Here is a 24,334-nt window from a genome sequence, read left to right as displayed (position 1 = left end):
ACATACTTTTATAGTGTAATTATAGAATATGTAAACATTTCCAATCCCCTCCTTGCATTAATGAAATACTTTCTTTGTAGCGTTATACCATTTATTCACATTCCAATAAAACTGCAACTGAACGTTCAGCAATAAAAATAAATTGCACGTCAGTGAATGCGCATGTCAACACTGTGAAATATTCTCCTTAAACCTCTTAATCGGATACTCTTTGACCTCCTTATTGGATATCCTAAAGCAAACATAAAGTGTATAAACTACACTGACAATATTTATTTTCGATACCTGATCCCAACCATCAACTTCTGTCGTTTTGGCTTGAAAAACACTCTGAAATAAGGATATACTCGCACATTGATATTGTTAGTTTGCCATTCCTATTTAAATTTATATTTAGAAGTGTTAACAGTTACTTATTTACTTAGAACAAAAGCGGGAAGCAACTTCTATTGTAAATGCTAATCTTTTCTGTACATGTCACATGTACAGTATTCATACTACGGTCATACTTCCACGATTAGAATAACGATTGAAACCGTAGCGGTAATCGTTAACCAACCGTACAGAATCATATCAAAACTTGACGCCAGTAGTATTAAACATATAGGTCTTAAAATGTTACAAACAGTTGAAAAGTCCAAAGATAAGAACGATCCGTTTTTAATTGGAATCATCGTATCGGATTTGTTAGGATCGTCACAAAACGCTAAAGACGATTTTATATACGGTGTCTAATAATTACCAGCGGACAAAAACAAATCTGAAGATTAGAAAATGTCTTAACATTATTCAGTTTGTTAATATGTGTGTGTGTGTTTCTATTTGAAAAATAATCTATTTGTGATTCTAACATTTATTTTACATCAAAACGATTTATGTTGCATATTATATTTTATAGTTTATTAAGAAATGACATACATACATTATTAAAGTATCATATGTATAATAATAGTTCTCCTGTCCTTCAAAACTCAATAAGTCGCGAAGTTATTTATTGTACTGTTAACCATTAAAATCCTGAAACTTTCAAAATTATTGAAATGTACACAAGATTCCCGAAATAGTTTGTGTGGAGATACTACCAGAGAACAGTATTTTTTGCAAAATGTAATTGTATAAACTTATCAAGATGATGTTTAACACTTAACAACGAAACGTTTGTGAGATACATAAGTTAATTTTAAAAAGTTGTAAACATAATTGGATTTATTTACCTATACACAATATAAGAGTATATAGCTTAACGAAAATGAACTTTGAGAAAATGAGAGTAACAACTAATAAGAATTTAAAACTTAAATTTTAACACACATATTAAAAAAAAGAAATACTACGTGCAAAACTATACTGTAAATATACAAAACAACATTTTGAAAGCGCAGTAGGTTAATGCATTTGTAAAAAATATACTATTAAATTGTACTTTAGTCATGCATGTTTCTATGAATATTTTCTGGCATACGATAATAGTTTACAAAATTAAATAGTCTATGTTGCTAATATAATCCGTACAAACAACGTAATATACTGTTAAATTTGACCATGCTTAAAATAAGACCACTTAATAGTCGTTTACATCTTTAACTACACACGAAGTAAAAGGGGGTCGGGATCTTTTAAAATTAAACAATCCGATCATTTTGAAGAAAGATTATCAAAACATATAAAATGGTCTATTTGAGAAATAGCAAATACAAGAAGACCCTAACACATTGTTGGGAGTGATACACGACCGATAAAGAGATGATGTAATCAACAATTCAGGCCAACTAAAAAGAACATATCAAATGAGGAAAAAATATATAATCTAAAATCACTGAAGTAGAAGAACATATTACCAAAACGCTATACAACCAATATATAATCAAATAACTAAATATAAAAATAATATTGCGATGGACACTTAATGGAAGATAACATTAAATGAATCTTATTACGAGCAAAGTCAGAATGGATTAAATGGACCGAAAAGAAAGACAACTATTGCGCTTACTAAGAGACAAAAGGGCTGACAAAAACTGTTTATCAAATAAAAGCCGAAACAGGTACAATTTTAAATAAAGCAAACGAAAACATAGAACATATTAACAGGTTATTACTAAATATTGTACAAAGCAAATTGATGGTTCAGTATATCCTTAATTTTCTAAGACGAATGCAATACAACTGATAATGATTTACCAAACAATGTGAATGTACATCCGCTCATTTTCTCTCTTGAATATAATTGCTTAACAGATCTAAATTAACACAACATTCATTTATTTTCACCAAAATAAAAACGATACATTATCCTAAAACATATTTCGGCTAGTTCGACTGCATAATTTTGACAATACAATCGCATTCAAAATCGGTCCAAATATAATAAAAAGCTTTTTAAGAAAAACGATAAGCAATACTGAAACTGGCTTTATGAAATGTCGATTTATACGAGGAAATTATAGATTATAAGAAGAGTTAATGCATGCAGTAAATACAAATAATGTCTTGTTTACTGTTTTTTTCGTACTTCAATACGGCAATCGAAAGCTTAGACCACATCTTTATGTTCAAATGTCGGCCTCGCTTTGGCTTCATTAATTAATTTTTAAAATTGGTAAAATTGTTTCCAAACAAGTTCAAAGCACGTTTTACTGATAAACTTTACTGTTAACTGTGTTAAATTGAATTTTTTTTTCGACAAAGCTGTCCTTCATCGCCTTATCTATGTATAATAATCATTGAAATGTCATCAATTACAAAACATTGACAAAAAATAAGTGGTACACAATTTTGGAAATACAGAGACAAAACAGAAACTTTCTTAATGACGACGCTTGTTCACAACGCTTCAAAGGCAAATGCTCCAATTTATGGGCATGACCCATATTCAAACTTGACCTAGACATCATCTAGATACAACGTCTAATCAAGTTTAGTGAAGATCGGATGACATTTACGGGACAGACAGACCGACCGACAAAGTTACTCTTATATAGCCTCCATTACCAATAGTAATGTGGGTATAATACAAAAAAATAAAATCAACTTAAGCGATATCAAAAGGTATAACTTTCAGTAATTATCCAAATGAAACTATAGCATATAATATAATTGATACAAATTAATCAATCCAAAATTTCCTAGACTCTTGAAAAAAAAAAATCGTTCATTGATACTTAAGATCATAGTTCTAAAACAATTTGATTCCTAAAGCATGACTGTTCTTCAAAAACCGAATTCACATTTTAAAAAAACTAATGGAAAAATTCTTTAATTTACTTTGGGAATGAAAACCCGACACATTTGCAAGGAATCAAATAATTCAAAAATATAACATAGTGCATAGTGAAGTGTAATCATTTGACACGTTTTGTCAGCTCTGCTGTGCTCAACGGACGCACACACTCCACGCAACATTCCAGTTTCTTATTCAACATAACCAAACATGGTTCTCCATTAAATACTCGTCAATAGCAATTACACTGGACAGCAAAACGGAGGAAAAATCCGGTTGTGTTTGACTTTTCTGTCGAATCTTCGTAGAATTGTTAATAGCAGTAAACAAGCATGACAGTATTAATTAAATATAAACAATACATGCCTGACATGTCTCTAAACATGCAGGTGTAGTGGTTGTTCATAGACTCTGCATAAACCTGAAATTTATTGTTTCTAGATAACACTGCTCACAATATATGGATAATGTTAAGTATAACGTTTAAATGTACACTAAGTTGTTTGGTAAAAAGTTAAGATTTTTATTTTCATTTACTTCCTTCCATCAGAAAAGCAAAGTTGGTGTGTTCATCCACTCCGTAGAGTATTTATCAATGCTCCAGAAATTGTCAATAGATGCCCTTTCTTGTGAATGGATTGCTATGAATTCGGTTACATTTGCATAGGCTGCATCTTACAACATGTAAGTACGGATTTTGTCTTTGATGATCCGGTTGCAAACTGGACATATGTGAATATCGCTCGAGCATTCAATACAAACCTTATGATGGGTACATGGAAGAAAAAGAATGTTCACTTGATTTATTCGGCAAATGCAGCACATTAGAATTCCTTTCAGTCGGCTGTTTTCCTCCAGTAGTCCATCTGCTATGGAGTATTAGACGATAACAATCGCGCACAGAGGCGCTTTTATTGAACTAATTGCTATTACATTCGTTTTCTTTATAATGTCAAACAGCTGAGAAGGATGAAGTCAATTAATATTTTCTTTAATAAAACAAATCAACCCGTTTGTTTCATGAAAATATGAACTTAAGGCCCAGATAATCCTCTTTGACATTGGTATCATTTCACGAATCATTCAAATATGATAATTTAATTTTAAACAAATAACTAAAGTTATGATTACCTTCAAATTATTCAAAAACAAGTTAAATAATGAGTATTTGTCTTTATTATTCAAAAACAATTGTTAAAACCAAGTAAATCTGAAATTAGTATTTTACCTTCAGCCTGATTGAAATTCAGGGTCGTACGGTGCTCATGAAGGATTGTGTTTTTCTCCGTAATGATTTCAATTTGTGTGATGATGTCTTCTATGTTGGCGTCTTTATTGCTTGATTTGAAAAGCGTGCGCGTATGTAAATTTGAAACAAATTTACAAAAGTAAGCCCTATTATATATACAATTCATGGTATAATAAAAAAACTATGCAAAATTGGTGAATATACTTGGATAGTGGGTATAATATGGTTTAGCTTATTAAAAGACAATGGGAAAGTTTCGTTTGTATACATTTGTTAATATTGCTGTTTCATAATTTAAAATGCAAAAAAGAAAGTAATATAATTACAATAAAAATAAACACAGACAAAGAACATTTTCCATCGTTTCTTTCACTTTTATTTAATATGTATACTTTTCATTGTATCAACATACCTTGCTGAACGAGTTCGAGAACTGCTTGTTTTATTATTTCGTCAGAAAATCCCATGCTCTCTTTCAGCATACTGTCATGTCGATCAACAATTCCCTGTACTAGAGGATCCTGCATTGACATGGCATGAAATGCGTTAGTCATATCTTCTTGCGGTGCGGACGCGTTTTCCTTCGAAACAAAACGATAAAATAATAATAATAACATAATTAAATGTATTATCTGATGATTTACATAGTATCAACAAATATCAAGTATTTGTATAATGAATAATACGTTTTGCATAATGCGTTAGTATACGAATTAATTAAACTTGTTCGTCTAGCCTAAAAACTGTAATTCTTCTACAAATCCATTTAAATAATATTGCAATCCTTTTTATAATATATCTTTTGGGACTAGTACATGTATAAATATAATCATGTACATGTTTACCATCGCAACTAGTTACAGTAGTGTATTTGATTATTTCAGGAAAAAAATCAGTTGGATAGTAAACTTTTATAATGAGATATACGTGTTGCACGCTCCCAAGCCCAACTCGTGTTCATTTTATTGTTACGATGCAACATCTCGAAGCGGATATGTTCTTAGAATACTGAAAAACAAGTATTTACTTCTGCAGCCTGATCAGCTGAAAGTTGAATAAGGTCAATAAAATCGCGGCCTTTCGTTTCAAATGCGTAAGGACAAGCCGGAAACCATCTGCAGTGTTCTATCCAGGGATCGTCTCCTGGTTCCCATTTCCTCAATCCACCGTCACATGCGAAACAGCGGCAATGGTCGTCAGTTCCTGTTAATAAAATCGATACCATACATTAAATAGCTTCATAATTTTATAATCATATATTGATGCCAGTGTCCGCTTTCTCATTTTTGGCAGAACGACGGGTGTACAAAATATCGCCAACATGCCATTTCAAAAAAGCAACATATACCAACCGGGACGACACAAAGGGCGCCTTAATGAAAATTATGACATTTTACGCCAATCGTATCATTCTGGTGGGTATGAAAGTTGTTCTTGCGTGTTGTCGTTGTTTTCACTTTCAAACCCACCAACACTTGGAACACAAACTATATCCGCTGGAATGACTAAAAGGGCGGCAAAACATAATTATATGCTTCGCCTTTTTCTTTTGTTTTACGGGTACATTTGTCAGTCTAACCTGTTGTCGTTTTACAACTTTCAAACCTGTCTGCAGGCAACAAATGCCAAATATAACGCCAAAATGAAAATGGAGGGTAAAAATACAACCATTACGCTCAAAAGAACGAGACAAATAACCCCCTAAATGACACAGATGGCGAAAATACAACAATTGTGTCGCCCTTTTCGCCGTTCTGACGAGTTCATTAGTCGAATCGTTCATTTCATATATAAAAGACATATATGTATCTGATAAATATGTTTATTACAATCTGTGAAATGTACGCACCAGTATAATACAGTCCAGCATCGGCAAGTTGATAGGGCCTTTGGGTTAAGTGTAAAGGCCAGTTTGTGAACGTATCTAGACGAGCCTGTAGAGAGCGGAGACTTTCGTGTCTTGCTCTATATCCAATTACATTACGACCTGGTCAATTACATAACTTAACACTAATAATATTAATACATATAATACATATAATAGTTATACTACTACTACAACAAATAATAATAATATTAATAATATAGAATTATAATAACAATAAAAATAATGATAATACTTCTACTACTACTACCAATAATAATAATAATCATAATGGATGATGATGACGATGCTGATGACGATGATGATGACGATGATGATGATGATGATGATGATGATGATGATGATGATGATGATGATGATGATGATGATGATGGTGATGATGATGATGATGATGATGATGATGATGATGATGATGATGATGATGATGATGATGATGATGATGATGATGGATGATGATGATGATGATGATGATGATGATGATGATGATGATGATGATGATGATGATGATGATGATGATGATGATGATGATGATGATGATGATGATGATGATGATGATGATGATGATGATGATGATGATGATGATGATGATGATGATGATGATGATGATGATGATGATGATGATGATGATGATGATGATGATGATGATGATGATGATGATGATGATGATGATGATGATGATGATGATGATGATGATGATGTTGATAATGATGATGATGATGATGATGATGATGATGATGATGATGATGATGATGATGATGATTGTCATTGTGGTAGTGGTGGTGGTGTTGATTATTATTATTATTAATATTTTGATAATAATCAATATCATAATCAAAATACGTATACGGATTTTAGCACTTCTATGTGTCTATTAAACTAGAACAATCTTCTTTTCCTCATAACAATAAATGAAGATATATTATGGTATACCTTGCAAGCTGTTATATTGTTGCCTCTGTTGACGCCTTATATCTTCAGGCTCTCGAGTTGAAATAGTTTGCTAAAATGACAAAGTTTATTTTACTTTAATATGTCGATTTATATTATTATATTCAAAGGTATATTATGGGTGACGATTTAAGAGTTTTAATCTTTAAGCTGCTCTTTACATTTGAACAGAAACAACAAGAAGGACGAACTATTGCCATCACCAAAATAGTCCTTAATCTACTGCGTGTGTTATCAAAGACGCAAATCGAACTTATGAAATTCGAAACAATGTATACCGCATATCTGTGTAATTCCTCTCGGCTACCAAAACATTCTACGAGAAAAGCGCAGTTTCTAGAGTGTTTCACATGTTCCATGAGTGGATTATCACCGTCCGAAAAGTCCTTCAGTCCAATACCACAGCAGAAGCACCTCACTAGATCACCGATTCCTGATGGATTTTTAATATAAAGATAAAGTCAATGTTGACATAAAATCCGTTGTTTTGTTGCACTTAGATTGCTAAAGGTACCGTAACAAACCGGTTCAAACTTAACTGATTAAAAACATTACACGTCTAAAAGGTAATAAGAACACATATTATTTTACTCAACAGCACCAAATAAAATAAAACAACGTTGATTAATATCAAGAATAGACTTACCTGTATAGAAAAACCCTCGTGGGACGAATTCACGCGCATCTGGAAGTGTCCTAGGCCAATTATCGAAAGATTTCCTTCTGACTTCCTCATTTCTGAAGTCGGGATACTTTGCTGTCTGAAAAATATAGCATATACTTATTAATAATACCCACTGCAATATAAATTATGCCAATGCAACGAAACTTTATTTTCTAATAACTGCATCCTGTTACATGTTTCTTTTAAGTGATCATCGCATTGTTGGTGTATTCATATGTACAAATAGTGATTCAGTTGACGTTTTAAATACATATTCACATCACGATATTATTCTTAATGTAATAATACCAGGTAATTCTGCTCTCGGTTTTGTACGACGCTGGTTGTAAGGCGAAAAGAATTAAGATGCGTTGATACATCGTCTTGTTGAAGTTGACGATTTATCCTATTTTGCAATAAAACTTCATTTGCAACGATTTCAGAAACACGAGTGTTTTCTCCGTGTTGTCTGTTCCACTCTGGAAGGTCATTACAATAATCGTATTCAAAACTGGAGTTGTTGTGGACAATTGAGTGAAGCGATAAATGGCTTGGCCTGTGATCCAAACTGGAAGGTGGAAATTCTGTTGAGCACGATGACGGCACTATTGAACTAAAACCGTCCGCCTCATCCTCTACCTGATCTGCCCGTGAATTTGGGTTGGATTCCTCAGACTCTTGAGCACGCACATTATATGCAGGTGGGTCGTTTGGGAAAACGTTCAACTTAGATCCAGCATGAGTCTTGAAACAATCAAAATGCCATTTATCGTTATCTTCTAGAAACGCTTTGCCTTTGCAGTCAGACAGCGAAATAGGTTTCTTTAAATCGTGGTAGTTGATATTAAATACTGTTCCAGATTGATGTCCAGCATCCAAATAATTGAACACCGGTTTTATGTCTTTAGCGTTATTCGGAGAGTTTCCACATATCTGGAACTCACCCGATTCGTCAACGTATGCAAAGAATGTGGATGGCAGGCGTTTGATACTCTTTATATCCTTGATCAAGTGTTTGTGTCGAGGCAACATTTCAATTGAAATTAAGTAAACCTGTCTGTGTCGAAAATATACTGCCATTCTGCCTCTAGATGTTTGCGAAGGCGACAATGTATGCAACGTTTCTATAATGGATTTTTGTCGTTCTCTTGCCATATTTTTATTATGCATTTCTTTTTAAAATTGTGGATCCAATTGAATGCAAAATGTTGTTCTTTTTTCGGTAAAACTTTCTTAAAATATAGAAAGATACAAGTAAGACATTTATAATATGTCCTCATGTGCATGTATTGACGTCCATTGTTAACTTAAAACTAATGTTTATTAGTAAACGGAGCATTTACAAATTAAGATATCAATAATCGTTTTTTTATCGGAATCGATAAGAACATACTTAATTGTGTTGCTGCATAATTTCTGTTGTTTGAAGACATCATCGATTGTTTCCGTTGTTAATCTCACAGAATAAATACGTTGTTCTTGTTCTTCATAACAGTAATCATAGTGACATGCCGTTGTAACGGCTAGATTTCCAGTCGGTGCTCTTCGTCTACCTTAATACACAAATATATATACAGACGTAGAAAATTAATCGAAATATGCAAAATACAAGTTCCTACATGTTTATAATATAATTGTGGTTTAGTTGATGTGTTATGTTTTCGAGTTTTAGTTAAATTCGTTCTATATATGTCCTTCTCTAAAAGAAAGTTTGAAATGACTGTACCGCTATTTGTATGTGTACGCGCCATAGTGCGATAAATGAAATGTTAATCGATAAGTAACAAATACTGTCTCTAAAAAAAGACTTTAGGGAAAATACAACGTTATAACCAATTTTTATTACCTGTGTATTCGGATATATAATATATAAACATTTTTGTATGCGTCAAAATCAAAGAAGAACAAGAAAAAAGCTACAACAATACTTTTACTTATCTGTACATTAATAAAGCAAAGGCCTAAAATATATAAGCACAATACTATATTTTGCTTGGAGCACATTATGTTTATTTTGTGACAGCGAATGCGACATTGAACATTTTCTGTCTCTCAAAGTTAATTATACAAATTGAAATAAACATATTTGTACTTATGTTTGGATTTGTAATTTGTTTTGTAAGTCGTCTTTTCTTTATTCTATTGGCCAAATAAAATGCGCATTGCGTTTTGGTTGTGAGTTTTTGTCTGCATGAAGACCCTTTTTTACGTTTTAAAATCTTAAATCCCTCTTATGGTTACTAATCATTTAAAAAAATACTTATTATTATTGTCAGCAGATCAAACATGACCGTTGGTGATTACATACAAAGTCAACTCAACACTCATTTCTGACATATATCTAGAATTGTCACTGTTGTGAATGAAATATACCCTGTGCTGCTTTGTCAGCGGTTATTTCTCTTTTTTTTTAATCCATGATTTTATTTTTTAAGATTTTGATAAGATAATGTATAATGAACAGCTTGTTTGTGTCAAAAATTAAATATGAACAATAACAAAGGTAAATATCCTGACAATTATGGAAGAAAAACGTATTATAAGTCCTAACCACTGCTTGACATCTATATGTCTATCTAGTTTTCAGCTGATACTTTCTATCGGGTCGAAAACTGCCTGTACAAACTTTATTTATACATATTTAAATTACAATTAACTTATGAAAGCAATAATTCAAATTATCGTTCTATGATATTTCACTTCGGGCCATTTATCTTCCTTAAAAGTTTCAAAGTTTCTAGATTATTTCTGGAGCAAAAACTGGAACGTTGCATAGATGACCAGACGGAAATCCTGAGTTCCGTACACACAATTTTTATTCATACTAAAAGTATAACAAAACAATACATACTTTACCCTATATTTATTTATTACGTGTCCGAAAATAATACAAAATTGCATGGTTTTAAGTGGTTCTTTACAAAACAACATATATTTATCTGAACAATTTCATTGTATTAGCACTATACCATTTTTGTCTTCATAAACGAGCCTTTATCTACCGTCCTCTATGCAGCCGACATATCACAATGTCTCACAATATACAATGAACCAATAGTTTTTATGTGCGTGTAAAACAAAGATTGCGTTTCAACCGTGAATATCGATCATTTCAATCTCTATTGCAATGAAGTCAACACTAGAGCATACTCGTATTATCAAAGAAAACAATACGCATTATATGACCTGTACCACAGCATTTGCCGGGTTTTATTAATCGTAATACTCAACTTTATCAATTCTTAAATATGTTTCCAACATCGGCATTTTGACAAAACCCGCATTGTATCATACCACTACTCTGATATCGGCCCTAGACTGTTGCCCGATATATTTTTCATAGTAGGCCAGTAGGCGTTTACATAAGTCAGCTTTTGGATATGCGCCATATTACTTGCATCTTCTTTAAGGTCATCAACCGGATTCCATTAAACAAACACCTTCATATAAAGATGCTTTACATGGTAGACACAAATAGAAACTAAACACACAAAAAACACGTTACATACACATATTAAAATGAATCTGAATGTGCTCATGGCACAGCAAGTCAAACTGTATAGATAAGATTAATTCGTGCTTAAAATGCAGGGGCGTAGCTATTATATTTTCGTAAGGCGCGCAAATGTATAATTCACATGCTAATATTCGGCAAGACAAGCCGTAATTATGTCCCCTACCACTATTGTGGGGGACATATTGTTTTTGCCCTGTCTGTATGTTGGTTTGTTTGCGCCAACTTTAACATTTTGCAATGACTTGTGATAAATTGAAGATATCAACTTCATATTTGGCATGCATGTGTATCTCATGGAGCTGCACATTTTGAGTAGTAAAAGACCAAGGTCAAGGTCATCCTTCAAGGTCAAAGGTCAAGAAAACTAAATCAAATCGGCGCAGGAGGGGACATAGTGTTTCCGACAAACACATTTCTTGCTTTTTTATAATCTTCTCCCGAGTATTTAATGATAAAGCAGTGACGTGTTATTCTCTCAAAAAAAATTGATTGACTTATTGAATAGAGTCGAAAAAAGCGACACATGATGTGTCAAATAACAGCTTTGTATCAAAACCCTTATTTATAATAAAGAAAATTTAATGCATATCCTTAAAGCTTCATGTATACTCAACCCGAAAATTGAGTTCCAAAAATAAAGAACACTTTCCGAACATCTCATGTGCAAAAGCCACACATAAAATAACCTTAAATAAGTGTTGTTCTATAAAACGATCAAGCTAGCATCGACATAATTTGCGAGTTTCCAGTATGCCATTATATTACGGATAAAAAGACAAATATAATGTTGCTTAAAACCAGTTGACTTTCACGGTTCATAAATATATCAAAGATCGTATCCGTATAAAACATGTGTTAAGTTATAAACAGGAAATGCTAAAAAAAACGGTGCCAATTGTAATAATAAGATATGAACTTGGTTTTGTCTTGTTTCTTTTTCTTCTTGTTTTGGAAGAGTAGTTTGTGACGGTAATATGTTTTGTTTACAGGTTAGAAATGTTGGTCATAATATTTTATGTAATTTTCTTTTAAAGTATATGTTTATAATAGATATTTTATCTGCGTTTAGTGTTGCATTTCTATGACAAATTTTCATACAAATCAAATGCTCATTATAAAGAAAGTGGCAACTTCAAATAATAAAGCAATTCCAATTTTATGTTATAATAAATATACAATTTATTTCATTAAAACTAATCAGCTGCCATTTCAAACAATTCAGCATCTTTGATGGGTTTTTTATGCCCCCGATAGGGTATCTATATAATTATCTATATAATTATAATGTTTCATTGTAAGCTACGTTGATATCGATCTGTTTTACCTGACCTACTTTCCCACCGTTTATTTAATATCTACGTTGGGTAAATCTCAGTTTTATGTGATAAATTTATGGCGTTGATATATTTTGTTTCATAATTAAACAATTTAAGAACTGATAATGACAATAGATATTCGCACTAAAACACAAGACTACCTGTAAGAATCGTTCGTAATAACTTACATATTATTATCATCAGTTATTTCCGCAAATTACCCACTGACTTAGTTGACGTGGTTTTATTTTATGATTTTTCTATAAATATCTTTTATTGCGTTTTAAAGCATAAGATATTCGTAAAATCAATAGGCATGTAAGCATGTAATAAAACTTTGCTAATTTATGTCGGTACTAAAGCAGTTATTGACGTACGCGAATATAGGCCTGGTTTTCAGAAACTTGAGATTATATCTTCCTCTAAAAGCCAACAGTTTTATATTTGAAAAGCAATTGTCGATATAAGCAATACAACATATTGCATGGGTGAAAACGAAATATTTAGTATCCAAATGGCATTAGTTTTCATTACATACAGGTTAACAATGAACGCTTAATCTCACGCAAATTGCAATTTAATTACTCTAAATATTTCTAATTTTTCGACAATGCATACGCCATTTGAAAGGCCAGCTGATTGAATATGTGTGTTTCCTTTTTCCATGCGGGCATACGGGGAGCCAGCCAGGCGGGCGGGCAGATGGGAAAGCCGATGGATGGTCGGGCTGGTCGAAGCCATTGATGGCGAGCATGCGTACATGTGTGTGTTTTAAGATTTGTATATGACTTTTTGACATAGCGCTTAGCATTGAATTGTTCATTAGAAATATATGTTGAAAATTAAATGATTTTAATATGGGCTGTTTAGTAAACAAAACATATTAATGATACAATTATAGATGTATTTAACTATATAATATAGATCAAACGGAACAGAATATGCATATAATTATACACTATTTATAACGTTTCCTTTTTGGATGTTCTTTGTGAGGCTTGTTTTACTTTTATAGATTCCCTTAATCAAAATTTGTTTAACCACAGTTCATTTAAGGACCCAGGAAGTGTGCATTTAGTAAGCATATAGATCCGAAAGCAATTTATTTTTTATATATACAAACCCACACATTTTCGGAATAGAAAACGCAATAACTGTTTGTTTAAGGGTAAATATGATAACACAAACTATTATATCATATGCATCAACAGAGCTAATATTTTTAACGCAGAACTTTTTGTTTGAATACGGTTTTCGATCATTTAACATAATAATCAAACATCGTTTACGCAGTAAATATAAAACATATTATTTGAAATGAACACTTATACAAGTAGTGAACAACACAGTAGAGTGATGTCAACATTGTGTGTTCAAACGTTTTGAGGAAATTATTTACTTTCGTAAGTTTGAGCAAAGTTGAGACCATAATTACCATTGTGATTTGTTGTCGTTTACAGACATGGTGTGTCCAAAAGTTAACTATACGAAGTTTGAGTAGTGAGGACAAACGAGGACAAGGTGATGAACGGAATCGAATGCCACGTGTGCATAGAGGACGTCTGTTACAGATCGTTTGTGGTGATGCAAACATAAGAATGTTCCTAAAAATAGTGTACGTTACTTAAAATAACACTCAATGGCATAAAACATGATTGGTATGTCTGAATTTTACGAGATTATTGCAAGGTGAAAAAAAGACAAACATGGTTGCGACATATTTTGAGCGGGTAATACATAAAAATGGATGGGAGCCAACCTGTTTTTACAGAATGGTGCATCACACCGGAAGATATTTGTTTCTTACTAGTCTTTAATCACATTAATTCAGTGTTTGGGTGAGGAAAATGAGCTTTCAAATTTTCTAATTAGGAAGAGATATAGGAATCGGATATATAGTTTATGAGTAATTACTCATCAAAAGGTATAATTCGATTTCCGACATGTTAAATTGATGCAAAATAAGTAAGTACATAATCAGTTGAAATGTTTATGAAATGTAGTGTACCTGCATCGTCCTGACCGAATTGGCCCAGTTAAGTACAATACAAATAGTTTGCCTATTGCATTTTTGTAAGAGTAGAAACACACGGCTTCAATTGGTATTAAAGTGTTAATATGCAGTGCACTTTCTAAGGAAGGGTTCAAGCAAATGTTTTGTTTTTATTTTCTGTAATTTGCATCCAGTTGATCACAAAACGCACAAGCGGACACATTTGGTACCCATAATTGGGATTAACCGCATTGCGAAACTTTGATGACAGACGGTGATAACATGTTCGCAGAGCGACAACAAGTACACCTTTATCGCGCAATGATTCAACCACTTCGGGAATATTGTTTAAGGAACTATAGGCATAATAACACATTTGAAACCGGACAATCTCTACTATTTCGGACAAAGCTCAACCGTGCTTTCCCGACAGGCGCGGTTGTATAAGATCCCTGTTAAAATTGATGCATTATTGACTCTTTGTCGGATACCAATGGCTTTACTTAGAAATGATGTTGGACGCAGGCGTTATACAGCTGAAGATCAGGCCAACTTTCATTTGTTCATCGGGGGAAGCTTAAAGGCATTTTTCAAATAATATAAATGTCAATAAACGTCTTCGTTAACTTAAGAAAAAAGGATATTAACTTACGTACCCTTAAATGTTTAAAACGAAAATCGTGAAAACGCAAATGCATAAAGTTGGCACCAAAGATGGTATGAAGCTCATTCATCACTTACCTTTGAATCATCTGTTTAACACAACAACAAATCCTACTCGTAATTGTCCATATATTTTGTGTAACCGCCGTGCTATTTATGTCCTTTATGCTACGCACTATTTTATTTATGAATTAGAACACTATCCACCCGCTAATCTGCCGACAGGTCTTTATCATGAATATTGGTCTTAAATGTCAACCAAGCAGCAATGATACATCTAAATCATTTTGAATGGGGTCAGTTTCGCCATATATCTTACGCAATCAAATAGCACACCAATGCACGGGTAGATACTTTTTTCCATGATATATGCATACTGTTTTTAATTATCAAAATTAATTTTAGCATGCTCATGAGCAGTGTGTTTGGGCTATTGTTCAAAACACAATGAAATCGTCATCTTGCCAAATGGTGTGCACGCAAAAACATTTCGCATTAATTCCATGTATATATTCACAAATCATGTGAATTGATATATTGCCGTTGATTGTCGTTTTTATAAAAAAAATAGTTATTTTTCATACAAATAGTCCGGAATGAAAATAATCAAGGTTGCTAGTTAACGTACCAAGTTGTCTGCGCAATCTTATGCTTGATATGTTGCGACATTCCTTGTTAAGTGAGTTAACACTAAAACAAGTACAAAATTGGTTAGCCTCTGTCAATTGTTCAAGAGCACTAAGCTTGTTTACTGACATTGAAGGAAATAAAGTATGACATTACGTATGATTTATATATATTTTATTTGGTTTCCCACCTCGAAATTTCCTTATCATAAAACAGAAGACATATTAACAACGTGTATCAATACACTTGAGACCTCCAATACTTTTAAAGCAATACATTGATATTATTATGCTTATAATTATTATTATCATTATTATTATTATTATTATTATTATGATGATTATAATAATAATAATAATAATAATAATAATAATTTTTATTATTATTATTATTATTATTATTATTATTATTATTATTATTATTATTATTATTAGAAGTATTATTATAAGAAGTATTATTATAAGAAGTATTATTATTATTACTGAATACTAGATAATTTTTAGATAATTATTATTGACTTTTTAGTGATTGTGTTTGTTTTGAACAGATTATTAGAATTATTTTTTTATACTGGTTTATTTCAAACTCAAAACCAATTAATTGTGAAAAAGCCACACGCACACATTTACGAGTATACGTGTTAATGGTATACACATAAACATACACGCTATAAGAAGTATGTATTCGTTTTCAATGGGACTAGAGGAAGACCATGTGCATTAGTTAATGTAACAAACTTTAAACATGTTGATATTATTGCATTCTTATTGTTAGTACCGCAGTCTAATGAATACATTATTAGATCATCTGCAAACAATATTTAACATGTTGCGCGTACTAAACATTTAATCTATAATATCAAAATTTGTGAAAATGTTCTAACGTAAATGACGCGTTTCATAGGACATAATTATAAACTTTAACAATCTTTCTAGCATAATACTCGTTGACCTATACATAGACTAAGACATAAATAAATTACGCGTACAAAGGTTGAAATCTACATCATATAAAGCCCATTTTAGCCTATTTAGCAGCCATTTGAACCTATTTAGCCGATGTAATACGTATATTAAATGGGCTGAATATAAATCTTATTTATCCTAGTTAGCAAGTTTAGTGCGAATGCTGAAATATATATCCTTTTTAGCCAATTCTAGCGTATTAAGAAGCCATTTGAACCTATTTAGCTATATATAATAAGTATATTAAATGGGCTGAAACATGAAGCCTATTTAGCCTTTTTAGCAGCCAGTTAAGTATATTAAGCCTTATTACGAAGTATTCTTTTTAAAACAAGAGTTATTCCCCGGTAGCGACCTACTGCACTACCCTCCAGTCGATATCTTGTTAGGCTCACCTAGCACCCGGAAGGGACCGAGTGCACGCTAACCTCCCGTCGATTGCCTTTCGGGCTTACCTAGTTTTAGCCGGGAATTTTAATTAATATCGGAGTAACATACAGCCTATTTATCGCATTACTGACAGTTTGCTTTACTTTTCCAGTGAGTGGTATGAACATTTATGGGCCCCTTTCGGACAAACAAGAGTTATCCCCCGGAAGCAACCTAGTGCATGCTCACATCCTGTCAAGTGCCTGTCGGTCTCACCTACTTTCCGCCGGGACGTTTAATTATGGTCGGAGTCACATACAGCCTATTTAGTGCAGTATGCGTCATTTTTCCAGTGAGTCTGTGTGCACCTGTAAAGGCCCCTTTAAAAAACACACAAGAGTAACCCCCGAAAGAGACCTAGTGCAGGCTCAACTCCCGTGGACTGCCTATTGGGCTCTCCTAGTTTCGGCCGGGGCATTAAATTAGGGTCGGAGTCTCAAACAGCCTATTTAGTGCAGTATGCGTCATTTTGCCTGTGAGTCTGTTTGCACCTTCAAGCGCCCCTTTTGGACAAACAAGAAATATCCCCCGGAAGCGACCTAGTGAGTGCTGACATCTTGTCAACAGCCCGTCTGGCTCACCTAGTTTCGGCTGGGATTTTAAAATAGGGTCGGCGTTATATACAGCCTATTTAGCATTTTACCTGTATGCGTCATTTACCAGTGAGTGGGTGGGCACATTTAAGGCCCCCATTTCGGAAAAACACGTGTTATCCTCCGAAAGTGACCTAGTGCACGCTAACAAACCGTCAATTGCCTGTCGAGCTCACAAAGTTTTAGCCGCGAATTTTAATTAGGATCGGAGTAACACACAGCCTATTTAGCGCATTACTGACAGTTTGCTTTACTTTTCCAATGAGTGGTATGCACATTTATGGGCCCACCTAGTTTCAGCCGGGCCTTTGAATTTAGGTCGGAGTCAAATGCAGCCTATCATGCGTATGCGTCATTTTTCAGTAAGTGAGTAGGCACCTTCAATGACCCCTCTCGGACATACAAGAGTTATCCCACGAAAGCGACGTCCCGTCGACAGCTGTCGGGCTCACCTAGTTTAGGCCGGGACTTTTAATTAGGCTCGGAGACACGTACTGCCTTTTTATCGCAATATGCGTCATCTTCCAGTGAGTAAGTATGCACCTTTAAGAGCCCCTTTCGGACAATCAGGAGGTATCCCCCGGAAGCGACCTAGTGCATGTTGATATCCTGTCAACTGTTCGTCGGACTCACCTAATTTCGGCCGGGACTTTTAATTATGGTCGGAGTCACATAGATCCTTACTTAACGATTTACTTATTACGTTATTTACCTGTGAATGGATATGCACATTTAAGGCCCATTTTGGACAAACAAGAGTTATTCTCCGGAAGCGACCTAGTGCGCGCTCACCTTCCGTCGACTACCTGTCGAGCTAACCTAGTTTCGACCGGACTATTTAAATAGGGTCGGAGTCACAACAGCCTTTTTTCGCAGTACGTGTCATTTTTCCAGTGACTGGGTGTGCACCGTAAATGGCAGATTTCGGACTGAAAAAAGTTATCCCCCTTAAGCGATCTAATGCATATTGACATCCTGTCAACAGTCTGTCGGACTCACCTAGTTTCGGACGGGATTTTTAATTAGGGTCGGAGTCACATACAGAATTTTGAGCGCATTATGCGTCATTTATCCAGTGACTGTGTATGCACCTTTCAGAACCCGTTTTTGATAGACAAGAGTTATACCATTGAGGTTACCTAGTGCATGCTGAGGTCGGGCTCACCTAGTTTCGACCGGGACTTTTAATTAGTTACGGAGTCACATACAGCCTTCTTAGCGTATTATTGGTATACGTCATTTTCCAGTGAGTTTGCATTCAACGCCCTCTTACGGACAAACAAAAGTTTTCCTTCGGAAGTGACCTAGTGCACGCTCACCTCCCGTCGACTGCCTGTCGGCCTCACCTAGTTTCGGCCGGGACTTTTAATTAGGGTCGGAATTACATACAGCCTTTATAGCGCAGTATGCGTCATTTATCCAGTGCATGTGTATGAATCTTTAAGGACCCCTTCTTGACAAACAAGAGTTATCCTCTGGAAGTGACCTAGTGCATGCTGAAATCAAGCTTTCCTAGTTGAGGCCCTGGACTTTCAGTTAGGCTTGGAGTCACATACAGCCTACTTAGCGTATTACTGGTAAACGTCATGTTCCAGTTAGTTGGAATGCACCGTCAACGCCCCATTTCGGACAAACAAAAGTTATCTCCCTCTCGAATGCGACCTAGTGCACGCTCACCTCCCATCGACTGCCTCACCTAGTTTCGGACTTTTAATTAGGGTCGGAGTCACATACAGCTTATTAAGCGCATTAAGCATCATTTATCAAGTGAATGTGTATGCACCTGTAAGGACCCTTTTTTGACAACCAATAGTTTTCCCCCGGAAGCGACGTGCCTGTTGGGCTCACTTAGTTTCGGCTGGGACTTTTAATTAGGGTCAGATTTCCATACAGCCTATTAAGCGTTTCACTGGGATGAGTCCTTTGCCATAGCGTGGGTTAGCTCGTTCAATGCCCCCTTTCGGCCAAACAAGAGTTATCCACCGGAAGTGAAATGGTGCATGCTCACCTCACTTCCTGTCGGGCGCACCTAGTTTCGGCTGGAAATTTAAATTATGGTCGGAGTCACATGCAGCCTATTAAGCGTATTATGTGTCATTTTCCAGTGAGTGGGTATGCACCTATTAAGGTCCCCTTCGGAAAAACACGAGTTATCCCGCAAGCGACCGAGTACATGCATACATTATGATAACTACCTTTCGGGCCCACCTAGTTTTGGCTGGGACTTTCAATTAGGGTCGGAGTCAAAAACAGCCTATTTGGCGTTTTACTGGTATGCGCCATTGTCCAGTGCGAGGATGTACCAAATTTAATGCCCCCTTTCGGACAAACAAGAGTTATTCCTCGGAAGCGACGGAAAAAACCTTGCAAACTTTTTGAATTTAAAATTGGGCAACTAGGGCGTTAGAAGCCCCTGTTAACATAGAGTCTGCTGTCCGTTTTCTTGCCGTGCTTTAACATTGGTGAGCATTACATTAACTTATTTTGCTATCTTCTGTTTATGGCATTCTAAAGTTACATTCGAAGATGCATTAAATAGCACTAGTGTCTAAGGTAGTTGCAATCATATTGCAAAATAAACATAAAAAAGTGATAGTAAGTTATTTTTCGTGAGTATGTGCAAGATTAGAAGTTATATGTCTCAGATATAAATGCTTGCCAAAAACACTGATAACGTCCAGTTGGATTTTAATTTGTTTAGTAATCTTGAATATTACGGTAAATATTTTAATGTGAGAAACAATTCATGTTTTATCTTTGCTTAATGTACATAGAGAATGTTTGTATTTATTAAAATAATGGTTGATTTACCAATTGCGCGCTTAATTATAAAAATGGCTTCCAATTTCTGATCGGTACTTAATCTTCTAATAAAAAAAACAATATATGATTTAACATGTGCATAGATCGAATAGGATTTCGTTTCATGGCCTTTACTTGCTTTTTTAAAATAAACTTTAACCAAAACAAAAAAAAAACACAAAAAACAACAACAAATAAATGTGTTCAAAGAAAGAACAGCCGAAAATAATGAGTTTGATATCTACGTACACCGCTTATATGAAAAATAACAAACACAACAGCTGCTGTATAATATATTCAAAATAAAAAAAAATGAACAAAAGCTTACTTTTCGATACAATATAAACATGCTTACGTATATACAACTAGAATAACACGACTCTTTAAAAAGAAATATTTCTATGTTGGTCAATATAGCAAGTTGTAGTCGTAAACAACATGTCAAATAACAAATTCGCAACAATATCTTAACTATAGGAATCAACGTAAAGCAATAAACTACTAAATGCGTTAAAGTTAAGTAAACGAAGTAACACATTTAAATTACAGCTAATGCATGTACACATGCATATATAACATAAGTTACAATTGTCCAACCGAAAGAAAACGATAAAAAGTACATGCGAATTTATAATGCGTCAACAAATAAGCACTTTGTTCAAAGGCTTTAATTATCCGTTGTGAGATAAGGCTGAACGATCTAGGTTACTTGAGGAATTGCTTGTCTGAAACAGAAAAAAAGAACCAGAGAATAGTATGCACATCTATATTCTGTGTGCATAAATGTAGTTTGTATTACAATCTGTACTAGATTTAACGTCTGTTTGTTATGATGGAGAAATGTTAAGGATATCTTGTAGTTAATGTAGCGATGCAGTTAATGTTGTGGAGTCCGATTGCTTTATCTATCATGGTCGCTTAGTTGACCGCTTTGTTATGATTGCGGTGGTAGTGTTCTAATGGCGTAAGGTAGTGCTTGTGTTATGGCAATTAGATGTGGTGGTATTATTGTTGGTTGCAGTTGTTATGGTCGTGATGATGGAGGTAGCGGTGCTGTGGAGGTGGTGAACATGGTTTTATAATACCGATATGGTAGTGACGGTGGTTCATTAAATACCAGTTGTTTGTAACTGCCTTCTGATGACATAGTAACTGCCTTAGGAGGACTTTGTAAATGCCGAGGCACAGGCGGAGTTATTCCAGAGTTAGATGTGCTGGTGGTTTTGATACTGATTATTCCACACGCTACTCAGAGACGACACTTTCCGCTTGTTTAGAAATGTTCGTTTAAACGAATCCTCCACTATACGGATATCCAGTGAAGGCGGAAAGTGTCGTCCGTGATTGGCTTGTGCGCACTGTACAGGCTTATCCAGCATGAATCTCGAATCATATGATTGAATCCCAGTTTTCATAGAACGCGGCTCATATAATTCTTACCCGCGTATGGGCACCACTTGCACATTTTGGGACACTCAACTGGTACGTTGGTCCAAACCTCGCATTTTCCTGAGTAAAAACCCGGGCAGTGGGTACTATCAACGGCGCCAACGCATTTCACTGCAAGATAGTCATAACAATTCATCTTATGCTTCACATTCTGGGTCCGTATTTACCAACCGCTTCTTAGAATTAAGAATAAATAATAGTCTTAGACTCAATAAAAATGCCTTAGGGTGTGCACATAAAAAGGCTCGAAATGGTGCTTAAATAATAAAGATAGTATTATTTACGCTATTTAGACCATTTAAACTGTTCACTGCAACACTTTTCTGGACTTTCAAGAAGTTTGAGTATTTTAAAGTTTAAAAAATATAATTAAATTTTAAAATTCATTCTTATAATCAGTTATTGAATACGGGCACTGGTTCTTTAAAATGAACATTGCATTGATTTAAACAATCACCCAAGGTAGTTTCAATAAAAGGTCCCTCACTATTTGGACATTGGGTACAACAACTGGTGGGAATGCACTTTAGAGATTCATAGCAATCATACAGTTGGTATCAATTACCAGGGGCGTAGCAGCTATAATGCACAGCTGGCCCGGGCCTACATTTTTTTTCGAAACATGAACAAATAAAAATGCTTCAACTTCGAAAAACGCATTAAAATGTTGACCCTGATAGGGGGGGGGGGATTTGATGTGTTAGAAATCTGCATTTCATATTGAAATAATCCTCAGACAATTCCGAATGTGTTTATGACCGCGGAAATTTAAAATGGAGCACTTGTCCCGTAACCCGATCCATTGACTGAATCCGAGTCGGTTCGGTACCTTGATGCCGAACAAAGCAAAATTTGGTTCTCTGACATTGAGAAAAAAACAGTAAAATATCAAAGAAATTCAGGCCAAAGTCTTATATTTCTTATCTAATTATTTGTCTTGATATGCTTTAAATCTCGCCACAGGCGTTAAAGAATGTAAATTATTTCAGGCGGTGGACACCTGCCCCCCCCCCGTTTGTATGTATCATATCCGGACCTACAGCTCGAAAGATGCTAGCTACGCCCCTGATATCGTGTGTCAATCAGGAGAGACAGGAGAGGTACTTTACACACTTAATTTTCAACTCAAGCAACAGAAAAACAAAACTTATGACAAATGTAAGCTTAACGAACATAAATGAGATGAATTGTAAGTAATACGAATTAAATTTATGAGATCAAGTCACACATTTAGCAATTTATATAACACTGGTGGATATAAACAAATATCTACAAATAAGTAATAAAAATAACATTTTCCCTTCGTCTGTATACTCGAAACTCACGTGCACAATTCGGTTGCATGTGAAATGATAGCAGTAACAGTTGCATTCCTTCAAGTCCAGGACCCTTCCGTTTAGACGCACCAACCCGCCACAACCTAGAAAAAAATAATATTAGAAGTACATGTTCACGGCCGTTTATCACGGACGCCACCTCTTTGTTGAGATGCATTTATAAATGAGCCAATGCTACTTTCAAGGTTGCGCTCAGGCCCGGTTGTTTTGAAATTTAACGGATAATTGTACAGGGTGATTAGGTTTTGTGTGTTTTTTTAGCATATTTCGCATTATTTTAAAAAATTGGCCAATGCAGTGCTATTTCAGATATAAAAATAGAAAAGCCACTCTAATGATACATACTATTTGAACAATAATAAAACATAATACGCATTTCCTTGATATATGCACACAAATCATCGATTAAATACATTGCGAAATAATCATTTAAAATGCCATTAACTCAATTAGCATAATAATATTCGATACTTTTTTAAACTTCATTATTTGCAAGTGTATTTTCTACAGTTGAGATCTGTACTGAATGATGACAATTAAAGACATTCTACACGAGCTCGTCAAATCAGGGTTTAATGCATGTGCGTTAAGTGTCGTCCTAGAATTTCCTGTGCAATACGCAATGGCTGGTCAAGTACGACACTTTTCGCCTAAATTGAATTTTTGAGGTAATACTT

At 34.5% G+C, this 24,334-nt stretch overlaps 1 protein-coding gene and 1 long non-coding RNA gene across 2 annotated transcripts; both read right to left on the bottom strand.

Moving 5' to 3' along the window:
• Positions 1–4,864: 4,864 nt before the first annotated feature.
• LOC127849738 (uncharacterized) lies at positions 4,865–16,055 on the bottom strand. The gene is made up of 9 exons (XM_052382489.1): positions 15,534–16,055; positions 9,360–9,519; positions 8,276–9,198; positions 7,949–8,063; positions 7,581–7,735; positions 7,285–7,354; positions 6,319–6,456; positions 5,497–5,672; positions 4,865–5,050 (listed from the first exon to the last, which is right to left on the bottom strand). Exons 3-9 carry the CDS (start codon positions 9,134–9,136, stop codon positions 4,865–4,867), a joined length of 1,701 nt encoding a protein of 566 aa, XP_052238449.1. The 5' UTR covers positions 9,137–9,198; positions 9,360–9,519; positions 15,534–16,055.
• Positions 16,056–21,330: 5,275 nt separating this feature from the next.
• On the bottom strand, positions 21,331–23,752 carry LOC127850373 (uncharacterized). Its single transcript, XR_008035270.1, has 3 exons — positions 23,646–23,752; positions 22,312–22,431; positions 21,331–21,596 (listed from the first exon to the last, which is right to left on the bottom strand). It is a non-coding gene; the product is annotated as an uncharacterized LOC127850373 (long non-coding RNA).
• Positions 23,753–24,334: the final 582 nt, after the last annotated feature.

Source organism: Dreissena polymorpha, chromosome 11 (genome assembly GCF_020536995.1).
Source record: "Dreissena polymorpha isolate Duluth1 chromosome 11, UMN_Dpol_1.0, whole genome shotgun sequence".
In the NCBI taxonomy this organism is placed as follows: domain Eukaryota; kingdom Metazoa; phylum Mollusca; class Bivalvia; order Myida; family Dreissenidae; genus Dreissena; species Dreissena polymorpha.
This window is presented reverse-complemented; position numbering and strand designations above follow the sequence as displayed.

Bases quoted from the DNA above. Each gene is read 5' to 3' on its own strand.
- LOC127849738 (XM_052382489.1), bottom strand. From the start codon at position 9,136: ATGCATAATAAAAATATGGCAAGAGAACGACAAAAATCCATTATAGAA. The intron at 6,457-7,284 runs GTATACCATAAT...GTAATTGACCAG, and splicing joins ACAATATAACAGCTTGCAAG to GTCGTAATGTAATTGGATAT. The intron at 5,051-5,496 runs GTAAATACTTGT...TTTGTTTCGAAG, and splicing joins CAGCTGATCAGGCTGCAGAA to GAAAACGCGTCCGCACCGCA.